The sequence below is a fragment of the Zingiber officinale genome, chromosome 2A (assembly GCF_018446385.1).
Source record: "Zingiber officinale cultivar Zhangliang chromosome 2A, Zo_v1.1, whole genome shotgun sequence".
Classification (NCBI taxonomy): domain Eukaryota; kingdom Viridiplantae; phylum Streptophyta; class Magnoliopsida; order Zingiberales; family Zingiberaceae; genus Zingiber; species Zingiber officinale.
This window is the reverse complement of record NC_055988.1, coordinates 87,149,840-87,166,312: the sequence shown is the minus strand read 5'-3', so window position 1 is coordinate 87,166,312 and position 16,473 is coordinate 87,149,840. Positions and strand designations below refer to the sequence as shown.

General features: G+C 41.6%; 1 protein-coding gene across 1 annotated transcript; it reads left to right on the top strand.

The window, feature by feature from the left end:
* Positions 1–1,425: 1,425 nt before the first annotated feature.
* On the top strand, positions 1,426–4,078 carry LOC122041439 (squamosa promoter-binding-like protein 7). The gene is made up of 3 exons (XM_042601118.1): positions 1,426–1,948; positions 2,031–2,155; positions 3,466–4,078. Exons 1-3 carry the CDS (start codon positions 1,455–1,457, stop codon positions 3,903–3,905), a joined length of 1,059 nt encoding a protein of 352 aa, XP_042457052.1. The 5' UTR covers positions 1,426–1,454; the 3' UTR covers positions 3,906–4,078.
* The last annotated feature ends 12,395 nt before the right edge of the window (positions 4,079–16,473 follow it).

The following is a 16,473-nucleotide window of genomic DNA, read 5'->3' as shown; positions in this document are numbered from 1 at the left end:
GATCTTACACTATTTGGAAGGGATAAATCATGATGAAAATTTTCTCTAGCGAAATGACTCTTGTAGGAAGAAGATTTAATAAAATATTTTATATCCATTAAAACTTAAACTCAAACTCGTGTAATCACTTATGTGTCAATTGGTGGGATAATAATTCATTATAAAATGAATATTGCAAATCGGGAGCATCTTTATTCTATTAAAAAAGATTAATTAGATTAGATAATATCGAACATAAAATCTAGTCTTACGAAAATTTTTCGTCGGCCATTAGGATAAATAAAAAAAATACACATCGAGACCAATTTTAACAGCCAGCATTTTCATATCCACTACCCATTAAGAAAAAAATTTATCAATAATACGTCATAGTTAAATCTTGAACCCTAGATCCCTAATCTATCATTGGAGGATCTAATCATGACACCCTATCCCAAGGCATCTTTACTCTGTCTAGCGTGGCAAAAGGCAATTCGCTCACCTTAGCACTCCTGCTAACCCATCTCTTGGCCAACACAGAAAAAATAAATTACGGATGACTATTAGTCATTAATACAGCGACTAAAGTATGAAAGAAGACATATTCAAACACGTCGAATTTTAATCTTATGACCCAATATAATAACACCCCATATCTTATTCTATCCAGAGTTATACATAGGGGGTGTAATCGAGTTGAGCTGAATTCTTAAATGTTTGAGTTTGACTCTTTATAATCAAGCCGAGCTCGAACTTTATTTAACAAATATATTCATGGCATACGACCTTATTCGAATTTTATCGAACCAAAATGAGTTTAATAAATATAAATTATAAATTCAAATATTCATTAAAAATTAAATTATATATTTAAAAAAATTATAATATTTTTATTAAAATTTAAAATTTTATTCTAATAAATAAATTTAATATATTTATCTATATTTTTTATAAGTCAAGTATAAAATCTATAAATTCAATATCATAATTATTATTTTTTTATTTAAAAATTGATTCATGAATTTACTAACTAACAATATTCATGAGCAAGTTGAGTATTGTAAAACTTAAGTTTAATTTATTATCTTAATCAGACTCATTAAATAAATTTAAATAAATTTTTATCAAATCAGAGTTTCGAATATGTTATAAGAATATGTTATAAAGAGCCGGTTAATTTACACCTCTCTAGTTATACGGAATCTAGTATTTACCTTAATTTCTGCCGTTATGAGATCGATATCTACCGATGCGGACGAGGCAGCGAATATAGAAATTAAGAGGTGGTGGCCCATCTCTACTTTTCTTAGGGGCCACCAACTGACTCCTTGCCAGGCCCCGCTTGACCCCTTTTTCCCGATTCGTCAATCACCTTTCTCCGCGTGTCTGGGCCCCCCGAACTCTCCCGGCCATGCATATAGATACATACCGAGCGAGCAGCAATCGCGGCGGTCCCCCAATATCAATCATCGGCGATGGACGCCCACGGCGGCGACTCAGCGGCGGGCATCCGGGTCGGCGGAGGGTCGGCGTGGGATGTTTGGGAGCTCGGTAACTGGCCGTCTTCGTCTCACGTCATCTCTTCCACTTCCTACGCTCCCCCTCCTCCCTCTTCCTTCAATCACCACCATCGCGGCCACCACCACCACCACCACCACCACCATCTCCCGCCGACGATCGCCGGGAGCAGCAGCAGCAGCTGGGTCCCGAATTTCGACTACCAGCACCGCCACCACCTCACTTGCCTCAAGCTCGGCAAGCGGCACCTCCACGGCAGCGAGGAGACCGGCTCCGCCGCCGCAAAGCGGTCGGCGTCGGCGGCGCCGAGGTGTCAGGTGGACGGGTGCGGCAAGGCGCTAGTGGAGGAGAAGGAGTACCACAAGCGGCACAAGGTGTGCGAGCCGCACTCCAAGGCGGTCAAGGTCGTCGTCCTCGGCCTCGACCAGCGCTTCTGCCAGCAATGTAGCAGGTGCCCATTTCCCCCACCGCCGTTAAAACTCTCTCCATCGCCATCGTCGGAAACTCAAAAAGCTTACAAATGAAAATCGCAGGTTTCACGCGATAGCAGAGTTCGACGAAGCCAAGAGGAGCTGCCGCCGCCGGCTGGCGGGGCACAACGAGAGGCGGAGAAAGGGCAACAACGCGGCGGAGTCCGTCGCCAGAGCCCCTGCTTTAGGTACCACTCTTTTCCTCTGTGTCCGTTCCTTTTCGCTGCATGTTCTAGAAAATCCACAATTTTGCCATTACTAGATAGCATGCCAGACCAGTACAACTGTACAAGCCATAAGAGTTTTAGATGGTTTAATTTTTCAATTTTTTTTTTTTTGAGAAAATTGATAAACTATTCTATCCGTGCCTTCAACTGCACGATGCTTCAATGTAATTTCCTAAACTGTGTGTGTGAAATGATAAAGCTGAAAATCAAACACGAGAGAGAGAGAGAGAGAGAGAGAGGATGGAACATAAAGTGTGCAGGAATTTTGAAAGTGAAGTGATTTTGAGTGGACAAGCTGTGTGTTGTGCGGTAGAGTGCACCCTTCAGAGTAGGGAACAGATCTAGAGGTAGGTTTTAGGGTTTGGAATGCAAGTTGAGAGAGAAAGGCAGTGAGTGAGGTGAGTGGTTTTTGTCAACACTGTCAAATCTGTAGCAGTGTTAAAGTATCAGCATGGGGTGGCTTGCTGCCTCTTTTCGTGGATTGGACTTTTGAATTGGCCTGTTGGTTGGTGAATCATCATCACAAGCTCTTGTTAGCTTTGATGGTGTGGTTGGTTCATTGATTGTTCAGCAAAGTTTGATGGAGTAGTTTCCTGGTTTTTGTCGACAGTAACTAAACTAGTTTGAATTTGAGTTGATCACTGGATGGGCTATTCTCCGAGTACATAGTGGTATTGCCAGAACATGATGAAACAATGGTGAAAAGCTGGGCTTCTCGAGAGCTTGCAGGTCTTTATCAATTCTGAAGAAAAAAAAAACACTGCACAATGAAGATGAAATTAGGCTGATTGCCTAATTTCAGTTTAGATTTAACTTAACTCATGAGTTCAGACATCTATATGAAATCAATAGTAAACCAAAATGATGTAAATCTAAAATTTCAGAAATAATGACTAAAGGATTGCAAGAAAAGATAGTGACTAAAAGATTGCACTTCGAATTAATGATAGTAGAAATCATCTTTTATTGTAGTGGAAACTAAGTTAAGAGCATATCATAAAGCAGAATTCACAACTAAGTAAATTATTATTGACAATAAGGAACTTGCACATATAGCAAGCGAAGGTTTCCATTTGAAATATTCATGCCAGAAATAATCTTTTATGATAGTTGGAACAAAGTTCACAGAGTTAAATTACTAATCATCTACAAACTACTGCAAAGCACTGGACTAATAATTGTTAGAAAACATCAAAGAAGTGAACTCACAAGTCTGGGAAACGGTTGGGCATTTGTATTGTCTCATGATCATTCTCTCATTGTATTTGCAGAAAGAGCAATGACCAGAGGCATGATCCCCTACTTATCAGCTTCACCGGGTTGTGCTCTCTCTCTTCTGTCATCCAAGGCTTCTCCTTGGATTTGCTCTTCCTCAGAGTTCTCCTCCAGATCGAGTGCCGCCCTCAATGAGCTCATTGCTGAGAACCGGGCAGCCGTTCTTGCTCGGCAACTATTCTTGGATCACAAGGAATGCCACCACTCTAGCTCTTCCCTGTGGCTTCACCAACAGCAGCAAGTAATACAAGAAGCAGCACTACCATGTTTTCCAGGTGGCTGCAGTCGCTTGCCAGAGATCGCCAGGAGTCACTTGACACTCGACCTGATGCAGATGCCTAGCTCTTTTGAGGTTTCTGAGAGGAGCAAGTCTAAGGGTGAGGAAGAAGAGTGCTCGGAGATTTGGAAGTCTTTAGCAGGAAGCAATGTGGTATGATCATGTCCGGAATCCTTTTGAACCAATGCACTATTGGTCTTAGATTCGATTCACTTTTAGGCTATACTTTTCTGATTGCCCGACTGGTGAGACATAATTGGTGGATGATCATTTTTGCAAAAGTTGTCAAAGTCTTCTTAACTAGACTATTCGTTGATCAGTAACCTCTCAAATTAGTCCACTGCCTGATGAGTTATGCCGTCTAAAACGGTTAAATGAAGCTACAGTCAAATACTTCTTTAAGGTCCTAGGAAATTATCATATTTGAAGCGCAGTCTTTTTCATCAATGTGGATTTTTAAAAAATATTTATTATATACAATCTTATACCGCTTACTGAGAGATTATTTTTGAAATTCGAACTCATGCTAATACGAGAACAATTTAACCGTTGCGCACAACGCTCTCTTTTGAATAGTCATATTTGAAAAAGGAAAAACCTCTTATACTAGTTTCATCTTTTCTTTTTTCATTTAAGTTGATATTAAATATTTAATTTACGTTGATTAATTTTAGACGATCGATCAAGAAAATTTTTTATTGACCATTGGAATAAATTGAAAAATACTTATGATAAATTTGTTTAAAGAAAATTTTCTATTGACCATTGGAATAAATTGAAAAGTACTCATGATAAATTTACTTATAAGCCCAATGTTTTTAGATCAATCCCTCATTAAAAAAAAATTATTCATTAATTCATCTCAATTCTTATCTGCCTGAGAAACTGACTGAGAAGGTGCTCTGCCTTCTACGATGATCCATTCATTTATCAATTTGGGCAAGGTTATAGAGATCACGATCCTATCCATCTAACAAAGAGATGACATCAACAGATTTTTAATTTGTAGGATCAAACATAGGATCTTAATCTTCTACGATTTCATCTTGATGGAAAAAGATAATTCGCTCGTCCCCAACGTCACTATCTACTTGTCTCAGGTCGATACGGAAATGGTCAATCACAAATATCATCTTGAAACAACTATGGGATGATCCATTCATTTAACAATTTGAACAAGGTTATGGAGATCAAGATCCTATCAATCTAACAAAGTGATGATGATACATCTCAACAGGTTGGATTGTACGATCAAACATAGGATCTTAAATCTTCTAATCTAACTAACAATGGGCATGATGATCCATTCATTTATCAATTTGCCCCGGGACACAATGGCGGGACATCTTCTCACTTTTTCAAATATTCAAGGATCAAGTCTCTGTTTAAGTAAATTAACGAATGAATTTTAGTTAATGAGCGATTGATCTAAAAACGATAGATTGATAGACTATCTGCTGTGAACATTTTCCGATTTATCCTGATAGTTAATGAGAAACTTCTGTAAAGTCGTTCGATCATCTCAAATTAATCGAAATAAGATGGATAGTTAGTATCAATTAAAAAAATAAAATAAAAATGAGATCAATCCTATAATGTAACTTAAATAAATTTATTTTTATAATTTAATATATGTACTCACTTTTAATATATAAAATCAATCAATTTAAACTTTATCATGTAATATGAACATAACTAAAACTATTCATTTAATAATGCATGAATAATTAATAAAATCATTAAAAATTGTTAATCACTTTAAGCCAGTGACAATTTTTGTCAGATGCATGAAAAAGGAATTCATCGAATTGAAAATTCTCAAATGACATACATAAAATGAATATTTGCTTTGAATAAACTACCAGCTTTAAATTATCTAACTGAATATAATTATATTTTATCTAATCAAATTGTTGGGCCCCAGACACTAAGTAGATATTATCAAAAGATGAAGTCAGGGCGGCCCCACAGAAAGGGATAAATGATGAGGGAGTATTTGTCCTAACATAATAACCTTTTGCATGGGGAGATTAGACATCCAGTGAAATATTTTTACACTTATAAAAAATTGACGTCAAGACCTATTACACCAAACACTGATTCGGGTACCAACTCTATCAACTTGTGGATCATTAAAAATTAAAAGATAGCATGAACATGGGTGCTATCTTTAAAACTTCCTTTTCTTGAAGGTGTGGTTGTTCTGCAATTGTTGTAACAAGCTCTCTGACCTCAATAAAAAGCTAGAACGAGTGGAAAAACTTCTCCATAAACTAGAAAGGTGGACAATCTCATGAGTGAAAGCTACTCTATAACTAAGGGCACACTCTCATACAAGGAAGATATTCAAGCCACAGAACAAATAGAATCTCCTTCTATAAGATACGCTAGGCCAAGCGAATTCCAAGAACCCACTTCAGGAAATTCTGCTATTATTAAGCAAAATAATACTCAACTTCAATTACTTGTGCAGATTGTTGAAAGTTTGAAGGATATTCAAGCAGATCTAAAAACTATCCTTGAACAAACTAGAAAAGGAGTAACAACTTCAACTTCAATCATCCCTGCAGAACTTATTGATAAGCTGAAAGGCTTGTCCTTAGGTGAAAAACCTAGGGAAAAGAAAGGGCGACTACGAGGATTCCGTGACCCTTACAAAATCCTTGAAGAAGAACAAACTAAACTCAAGAAGTAAATGACAAGGGTAGTCACTGAACAACAACATACAATAGTTACAACACCTTTTTATGATGATCAAATCAGGGAATACCGAAGAAATCAGAGAAGAATTTATAATACTCAACAGGCGGCAAGAAGAATCGGAAGACGACTAACTGGGAGAGCCACACATGCACATACCCTAGAGCAGCAAATAGACCCTCAAGTTCAATTAGAAAGAGTTGCAATAGTACCAGCAGAAGTACTATATCATTCACGGAGGAATGATGCCCACCATAGGGTATACGTCCACAGATTAGAAGAGCCACTCCTAGTTATAGATGGAAATCAACAAGATAGGATATTCATCCAAGAAGAAAGTTTCAACCAACTACAATGAAGTAGAATGCAATATATCCACCTGGGTGTTCTTCAAGTGCGTATACAAATACTACACAGGCAAGAAGAAGGAACCATGACTCTTACTATTTTTAGAGACAATCGCTGGATAGGAGATCAAACAATCCTTGCTACGATGGAAATAGATCTTACCCAAGGAAGCCAGTTAGTTTATGTAATTCCTAATATTATGCATACAATTGGAGATTTTTATAGAAATATTCAAGTATCTATCTTAACCCGGGGGTATGATCAATGGCAAGGAGGTGAAGCAAATCTCCTCATAACTCGAGGTATGATAGGAAGGTTACCCAATACTTCTAATGTGGGTTTTGCTTATGAGGTACAGGGAGAAGTAGAGTACCTAACAAGCCATGGAGTAAGGGCCCTTCCGAGAAGACGATATTCCACTACCCATTTGCAAGGGCTTAATTGGACCCTACGACCAACGCAGATAACCATACCAATGCAACCATCAGAATTAAATACCAGGAATCTTTTAGATGGGAGGATATCTTTAAGTTTCAATAATTATCAAACTGCAACAGTCTCTCAGGCAATACACTATAATGAAAAGGATGAAGAAATCCAAAGTGATGAAGAATCTTTCCAAACCCTTGCGGTATTAATAGAAAAGGCACCAGGAATTTTTATCAACAAAGACTACCCCGAAGATGAAGATTATTTACCTTGGCCATCGAAGACAGAAGGAACAAATACATATGAGGAATATACTTCTTGGCTCATGTCTACAAAATGGATTAATGAATCCACTTCATCAAGCCAGACTTCCCATGACTTGCAGCAAAAGTTTCTAAAGACTATTGAAGAAAGGCAGGAAACATGGAAGAAAATTAAAGATAAAGTATTAGCTGATAAGGCATCACTCTTAGGAACATTAAAAGCCTCACCCACAATTCTGGTAACACGGCTTTCCACTAATGCTATTTTACCAACTCAAAAATCAACAGGTGTAGCGGGATTTGATTTAGCCGCCAGTGAAAATATGATTGTTCCATCCTGAGGAAGAAAATTAATTCCAACAGACCTTTGCTTTGAAATTCCTTCCCACACCTATGGGTGATTAGCAACACGATCTGGTGTTGCCTGGAAACATGGTTTATACGTTGGAGCAGAAGTTATTGATTCCGATTACAAAGGTGAAGTGCTTATTCTAATCTTCAATCATGATTATTATATAACACATGGTGAATGCATTGCTCAAATTATATTCGAAAAGATTATAACTCCTGAAATTCTTGAAGTAGCAACATTATCAGCAACAACTAGAGGCAACAGGAGTTTTGGGTCAACTTCAGCAGCACAGACTCCGTGAATATTCAAACATCTACTACTTGACGAAAAGCATGCAATTTCTGTTTTCACCTTAGATGACCTTCCACAACATTTGCATGAAGAACATGCAGGGACTACAAGCCCATGTCTCTTTATACAAAAGAGGAAGAAGATTTCTTGGGATATATTGAATATCTGGCAAATAATACACATTCAGTTGCACCTAAATGGGATATTTATGATGATGAATGACTTAATCCATTCGCCGCGAAAAATGGTGGGGATGAACTACAAGCTACAGAAATTGCTGAAGACCCTGCAGAATCCAATATGGACTATCCAAGTCTGTAACGACTAATGCAACAATAAGGCAGCCAACAAATCTATTCTACAACTAGTGCTGCAGTAACCTCACCATATAATCCCCCACAAGAAGCAATGATGGGACCACCAGGATACCCACCAACAACTCGAGCAGAGCCTGACCCATCCAGGCCTATTACCGAACAGAGACTAGTTACTGGTGTAAGGTTCAAGCGAGAACCAAATGATGAAATGTGGACCCTCCCTTCAGCACAACAACAAGAGGGAGCTATTTTTGTCATCCCAGAAAACTTGGGACTATTCCATGACGTATTCTCTAGATGAGAATCAATCACCAAAAATCATGTTGCCAGCCAGGGTTTCACTGACTCCAAGGATAAGGCTGAATACATGGAAAATCTATTAGGTGAAGTAGAAAAGTTGGCATGGATACAGTGGAGAATGACATATCCAAACGAATATGATGCCCTAATCAGTATTGCAGAAGGACGAGAAAGTACGCAAAATATTCTTTCTCAAATGAGGCGTGTGTTTTCTTCAGAGGATCCTACTCAAGGATCTACTACTATTCAAAAGGCAACATATCGAGACTTAGAAAAACTCTCTTGTGATGATGTTAAAAACATTGTTAAATATATGAATGACTATATGAGGCTAGCATAAAAAATCGGAAGACTTTATACTAGAATAGAGCTCTCGGAGAAGTTCTGGTTTAAGATGCCTAGTGATCTAGGTAGCAGAATAAAAGCTGCTTTTGATGAAAAATACTCAGGTTTAACTGTTGGAGTATTTCCAAGAATATTATTTGCTTACAAATTTTTGAACAGGAATGCAAGGAAGCAGCTTTCAAAAGATCTTTAAAGAACTTATCTTTCTGCAGCCAGATACCTATCCCTGGATACTACAGGGGGCAAGAGCAACGTAAGTACGGAATAACGAGAAGTCAAACATACAAAGGCAAGCCTCATGACTCACATGTAAGAATAGAAAAGCGGAAGCATTTGCTTAAGGATAAGAAGTGCAAGTGTTATCTCTGTGGACAAGAAGGTCATTTCGTCAGGGAATGCCCTGTTGGGTTTTTCGGGCCGCGAAAACCGCATTTTCGCGTCGCGGAAACCCCGAATCACCCATGCCACTGGATCTCGTGCGAAGAAAACTTTCGAAAATACGAGTACGAGTTTAAAGCTTCAATCTACAGTAGATCTACAAAGGAAGAAAACATTTTTATACCTTTGAAGCGTGCCTTTCGTGTATCCCGCTCGTCCAAAATGCCGGATCTCTAGACCGTCAAGCGTACGGTCCTCTAGAAGTATCCACACGGACAACTTAGGTGGAGAAGACCTAAACAAAGGTGTGCTAGCACCTTGATAGGTCACGGCAAGAAGAGGAGAGGGAGAGAGCAAGAAGAACTCAAGGAAGAAGAAGGAATGAATACACACTTGAATGAAAAATGAATTCCATTCAAAACCATAAGTGGTCGGCCATCTCTCCAAGGTGTAACCCCCATTCTCATTAAATGTAGCCATTAAAGAGAATGGAGTTGTAACTCCCATGAGGTGGCACACTTTGATGATGTGGCACATCATCATTGGTCCACATCTTGCCATCTCACTAATGATGTGGCGATTAGTCAAGTCAAACTTGACTCTTCCTCTCAAGTCAAGTCAAACTTGACTAAATCTCTCCCATGGTTGATCTAATCTAACCATTTGATTCAAGTCAACTTAATATAATGAATCTAATTCATTAAATTAAGTTGATTTAATGAGTTATAATCTAAATTAGACTCATTGAATACTTGAATCAACTTGAGTCCAACTCAATTATCCCAATTTGGATTACTCTTAATCCAATTTAATTCATCAAATGAATCTAATCCTCTTGGTTCATCATATGAACCAAATCTCCATCTAATTGTCCTTAGTGTGTGACCATATAGGTTCTTGTAACGTTGGCAATGCCCTAAACTCATTTAGGAGCATAAGTAATGAGCGGTATCTAGCAACACATCTTTACTACCCAAGTTACAAGAATGTTGAGATCCAACATCACCTTGTGACTACTAATTGTGACTCATCACAATATATGACAAGTGTCCTTCTATCCTAGACATCTAAATTGGTCAATGTGAGGCATAGACCGTGTCATCCTCTGACCAATCTAAATTTTGAACTCCAAGTAGACTCACTAAATCAAATGAGCTCAATATCCTATATTGACTCATTTGGGCATGGTCATGCACTTCGTGGTCTCACTCTATCAAGAATACTGATGTCACTCCCGTCATATAGGAGGGATAGATCCCATCTACATCACTCACATCCCTTCGCATAATTTGTTACATACCCAGTAATCGCCTTTATAGTCCACCCAGTTATGGGTGACGTTTGACGAAACTAAAGTACATAACTCCTTATGTAGGGAACCATGGTGACTTCAGGTCTAAGGACTAGTAGTCATACTAATAGCCACATGAGAAAGTTGTTGGTGCAACCTTAGGTCAAGGTTGACCTGGTTGACCCGACTCGAGTTGACCTGACTCAAGTTGTATTTTGATGTTTGACGAAAACAGAAGAGTTGTATTTTGATGGGAGATTGTTGGTGCAACCTTAGGTCAAGGTTGACCTGACTCAAGTTGTATCTTGATGTTTGACAAGAACAGAAACTTGGGAGGTTGTGGGTGCAACCCTTGGTCAAGGTTGACCTGGTTGACCCGAGGTGAGTTGACCTGACTCGGAAAAGTCCAAGCAGGGAGCTTGGCGCGGGAAAAGTCTAAGCAGGGAGCTTGGCATGGGAAAAGTCCAAGCAGGGAGCTTGGCACGGGAAAAGTCCAAAGTATGGAGACTTGGCACGGAGAAGTCCAAGTATGGAAGCTTGGCACATGGGAAGTCGGAGAGGGCTCGGTAGCTCGTTCTCCGGACTGTGGTCAGAGAGGGCTCAGGAGCTCGTTCTCTGGATCGGATGGAAATCGGAGAGGGCTCGGTAGCTCATTCTCCGAACTATGGTCAGAGAGGGCTCGGTAGCTCGTTCTCTGGACCGGATGGGGAAAGTCCTGGTGAGTGAAGCCAGGCAGTTGTGAAAACCCTATTGAGTGAAGCTAGGTGAAAGTCCTGGTGAGTGAAGCCAGGCAGTGGGAAAGTCCTGGTGAGTGAAGCCAGGCAGTGGGAAAGTCCTGGTGAGTGAAGTCAGGATTTGGAAAGTCCTGGTGAGTGAAGTCAGGATTTGGAAAGTCCTGGTGAGTGAAGCCGGACAGATTGGAAATCCTGGTGAGTGAAGCCAGGTGAAAACCCTAGTGAGTGAAGCTAGGTGAAAGTCCTGGTGAGTGAAGCCGGGCAAGGGAAAATCCAGATGGATCAAGGGTGATCGGACATCTGGTGTTGAGAAGGTCAAGTAGGTCAAGGGAGTAACCGGATACTTGACACGAAGAGAAAAGTCCAAGTGGGTCAAAGGGATTGACCGGACACTTGGTAGGGAGTTTTAGCAGGTCAAGGGAGTGACCAGATGCTAAGCATGAGATACCAATAGGTCAAGGTTGACCAGATATTGGTTTGGAAGGCGTGGGACTTGGTTTGGGCAAAAACCAAGAGCTGGATCGATCAGTGGATCGATCGGATTTACTGGGTTATCTGATCGGTTTGGTGACCGATCGGTAACAAACAAGATGCTATCAGATGTTATCGATCGGTCTGCGGATCGATCGTAAAGCAACGAAGGCAAAGAGAAAGGAGGTGATCGGCGTGGACCGATCCATACTCGATCGGTCCACAGACCGATCAGGAGACGATCAGAGAGTTGGGCGAGGAGTGCTGATCGGTCTGGGGACCGATCAGCATAGGTCCTGATCGGTCCCCAAGACCGATCAGAGAAGGTCTGGACCGATCAGGGTGGAGCTTGATCGGTCCAGCATTAGCCGTTGTGACACAACGGCTAGATTCCTCTCTGTGTCTTCTTTGTCTTCTTCACAGGTGCAGGTGCAGATATATACCGAGGTCGAGGGCCTCTATAGGAACTTCTTCTTCTTTCTCACTACTGCGATTTGAGCTTTGCTGAGCCTCCTCTACGCTGAAGCTTCGCGTGAGCTTCGTGCTGGTTTTCTAGCTGCAGGAGCCGTGAAGCTGCTGCTTCATCAACGGACTCCGACGAGAAGGCAAGCAAGTGTGTTTACAATTTCTATTGTTCTTGTTTGTTTCCTCTATTCTTGTACTCCTATTCTTGCTGGTGCAAGAAAGATTGTGGCGAGGTTTCTCCACCCAGAAGGAGTATATATATTAGCCAGTTCTCCGGGGACTCATCCACCGACGGATTGATAGGCTTCGTCCACCTTACGGACATGCCGAGGAGTAGGAGTTTATCTCCGAACCTCGTTACATCGCTGCGTGTTGAGGTTTGATCTTCTTGTCTTTGTTTCTTTGTTTTATTTTTCGCTGCGCTAACGTCAACTTGTAGAAAGAAACGAAGATTTGGGGTCGGCTATTCACACCCCCCCTCTCTAGCCGCGGTCATCAATCCTAACAAGTGGTATCAGAGCGAGATCGCTCTTCGTTGGATCAACACCCGTGGGAACACGAGCTAGAGAATGGATCTAGTTGGAGAAGATGTCACGATTCCACCTTTCTACGATCGCGACGACTTCGCGTTTTGGAAGGTAAGAATGAAGTACTTTCTTATGACTAACCTAGTTCATTGGAGTTGTGTGCAGGTAGGGTTTACTCATCCGGTGGATAAAGACGGAGAAACCCTAGAGAAGAAAAAGTGGACGAAGGAGCAAATCCACCAATCCACAATCAACGATGAGGTAACGAAAATTCTTGAATTTTCATTACCTAATGACATTTTGTGTAAGGTAGGTGGATATAACAATGCCAAGGAGTTGTGGAACAACTTGGCCAAGTTCAATGAGGGAAGCTCCACTTCAAGTCATGAAGAGGAGTCAAGTGAGCCAAGTAGCTCACATCATGGAGAAGAGGAATTAGAAGTTGAGGGCTACTCAACATCTAAGGAAGAAGAGGAGGAGAGTTCTTCTTCAAGAATGGAGCAAGAGGAAGAAGCTTCTACCTCCGGAAGGGATGAAGAAGAAAGTCTTCATCCATCCTCAACCCTAGGTAACTCAAGCATTTCAATTTCAAATAAATTACACATAATATGCTTTGAGTGTAGGGAGTATGGACATTACAAGAGTAAGTGTCCAAAGAGGGTTAGGAAGACTCCACCGACGCCAAAGATCAAGGAAGCTGGAGTCCCGATACGCAAGAGCAAGGAGCACGTGGTGTGCTTCCAATGTAAGCGAAGGGGACATTATCGGAGCCAATGTCCGAGGGGGAGGCAATCTCACAAGGATAAGAGATCGAGCACATGTATAGGGGGAGCTAGGGCAAACCCTAAGATAATCTCTAAGGCACATTCTTGCAATTCTAGTAGGATGCATGCTAGTAGCCTTATTGCTATTGTCAAGAATGATAAGCATGTTAATTATAGAAATTGATACACATGCTTAGGTGCCAAACATGTGAGCCTAGATAAGGATAACACTAGGAAAGCCAATCCTAGAATTAACCCATCTAAGGCTAAGGAAAATCTAGGTAGAAATCCCAAATCAACTAGACATATGCCTAGGAGTACCTCAAAGAACAATGACAAATTAAAAATTGAGGTATTAGAGAAAGAAAATCAAGTCTTGAGGTCAAGACTTGACTCTCTAGAAAAGGCTCTTGAGGATTTGACTCTAGGGTCTAGGGGTCAAAAACCAATGTCCAAGGACAAGAAAGGTTTGGGTCACAAACCTAAGTCCCAAGTGGTCAAGCCCACTTATCATAATCTTCCATTCGATTATGGATCAAAATCTAGGGCAAGGAAGACCATCACCAAGGTCACAAGGGGAGTCACCCCTAGAGTGGATCTTGATGAGTCCCAAATGACCAAGGCTTTAAAGCCTAGGAGGGTCATTAGAAGGGTTGCTAGGGAAGTCATCCCTAGTGAATACTGTTGGTGCGGGTAGCACTAACGGTCTAACCCAGGTTTTGATGAATGACAAATAGGTTAAGTTAGTTTTGTTGTTGTCTGACACTTTGATCAAGTGTGCAGGAAAAGTCCAGACAGGTCGACGGGCTGACCGGATGTCTGGCACGAAGTCCAGCTAGGTCAACGGGCTGACCGGATAGCTGGCGAGAAGTCCAAGCGGGTCGACGGGCTGACCGGACGCTTGGCGAGAAGTCCAGCTAGGTCGACGGGCTGACCGGATAGCTGGCAAGAAGTCTAAGCGGGTCGACGGGCTGACCGGACGCTTGGCGAGAAGTCCAGACGGGTCGACGGGCTGACCGGACGTCTGGCAGGTAAGTGAGGTAAGTCACTGGAGGGGAGTGACTGTGAGGACGCGTTCCCGGGAAGGGGACATTAGGCGTCGATCCGGCTTAGATCCATTTCGGATGTCTAAGTCGAGATCGTGACTAGATTCCGGTCTCGGAAAGACGGAATCTAAGTCATACTCTTTTTATTTATTTGTTGAACTTTAACTGTGCTGACAATCTGTGTTGCAGGATATACATTTGCCTCGGACTAACTTTGTTTTGCAGGAAAAAGGAGTTTTCTGGAACAAGGTGGTCCGGGCGCCCGGAAGGGATCCGGGCGCCCGGAAGGCGAATTCTATCCAGCCGAGTCGTCGCCACGTGGAGCATCATGGTTTGTGCAGCTGCGTCACATTCCAGGCGCCCGGAAGGGATCCAGGCGCCTGGAACAGCATATAAAAGAAGCCCCAGACAGGAGCTTCAGAATCAATCAATTAAGCTGAGAACTCTTCTACTGCTGGTCTTGCTGCTCGACGTTCAGTGCGACGCCAACAAAGCTCCGACACTACGCTCCGTTCTTTTCCCTTTTGTCGGTATTTGTTTTTAGTTTTCATTAGCATTCACTGTACGATTCTTTTGTAATCATTATTTCGAATTGCTAGTGATTGCCCAACGAAAGTGGTCAAGGACCACGGGCCTTCGAGTAGGAGTCGTCACAGGCTCCGAACGAAGTAAAACAACTGTGTCTATTTTACTTTTCCGCTGCGCTTATACTCTTGTTTTGCGAATCGATATTCACCCCCCTCTATCGAATCTAACGGTCCTACAAGTGGTATCAGAGCCCGGACTGCCAGAAGGTTTAACCGCCGACTGTGCATAAGAGCTATGGTCTGATTGAGCCATGTGGGTACAATATTGACCTCGAACAAAGAAAGTGGGGGCTCCTATGTTCGGATCAAGAGGACCAGACACCAGGCAGGAAGTCCTAGTTACGACTAGGCAAGGAAGTCCTAGTAGGTCGGGTGGACCGAGGGGCAGGAAGACCTGGTGGGTCGAGGATCGGACGTGGGTGGTCCTTTGTTTGAGGGAGGGATTGTTGGGGTTGCAAGGTTGCAAACATAGTCCCATATTGGAAACACATGGGAAAGATCATGGGTTTATAAGAGAAAAGATATCTTCATTGACTTGAGGCCTTTTGGGGAGAGCCCAAGAGCAAAACCATGAGGGCTTAGGCCCAAAGTGGACAATATCATGTCATTGTGGAGATATCTAAATTCTTTTCGATCCTACAAGTGGTATCAGAGCAGGTACCGCTCTGATTTGGTGTAACCACCAATCAGACTGGGGGTGATTTTTTTTTGGTTTTCAGTTTTACACTCAAAACTTGTTTATCATTTTTTTTAATATCAATCTAGATATTTTTTACTATTTTTCTCTTCCCGCACTACTAATCCAAGACCAAGTCTTGGGATATTTTTTTTCGGTTATTTACCTGTGCACAGAATGTCCCAACAAGAAGGATTTAGCACGGTGCGACCTCCACTCTTCAACGGGGACGACTTCCCGTACTGGAAGAAGCGCATGGAGGTCTACCTCAAAACAGACTTCGACCAGTGGATGAGCATCACGAGACCCTACAAAATTCCAGTGGACAACGCCGGCAATCTAGTAGACTGGACAGCAGATCTGAAGAAAAAAGCATCAACAGAAAATAAGGCGATCAACACTCTACAATGCGGATTGACAAGAGAAGAACTGAACAGAGTCGG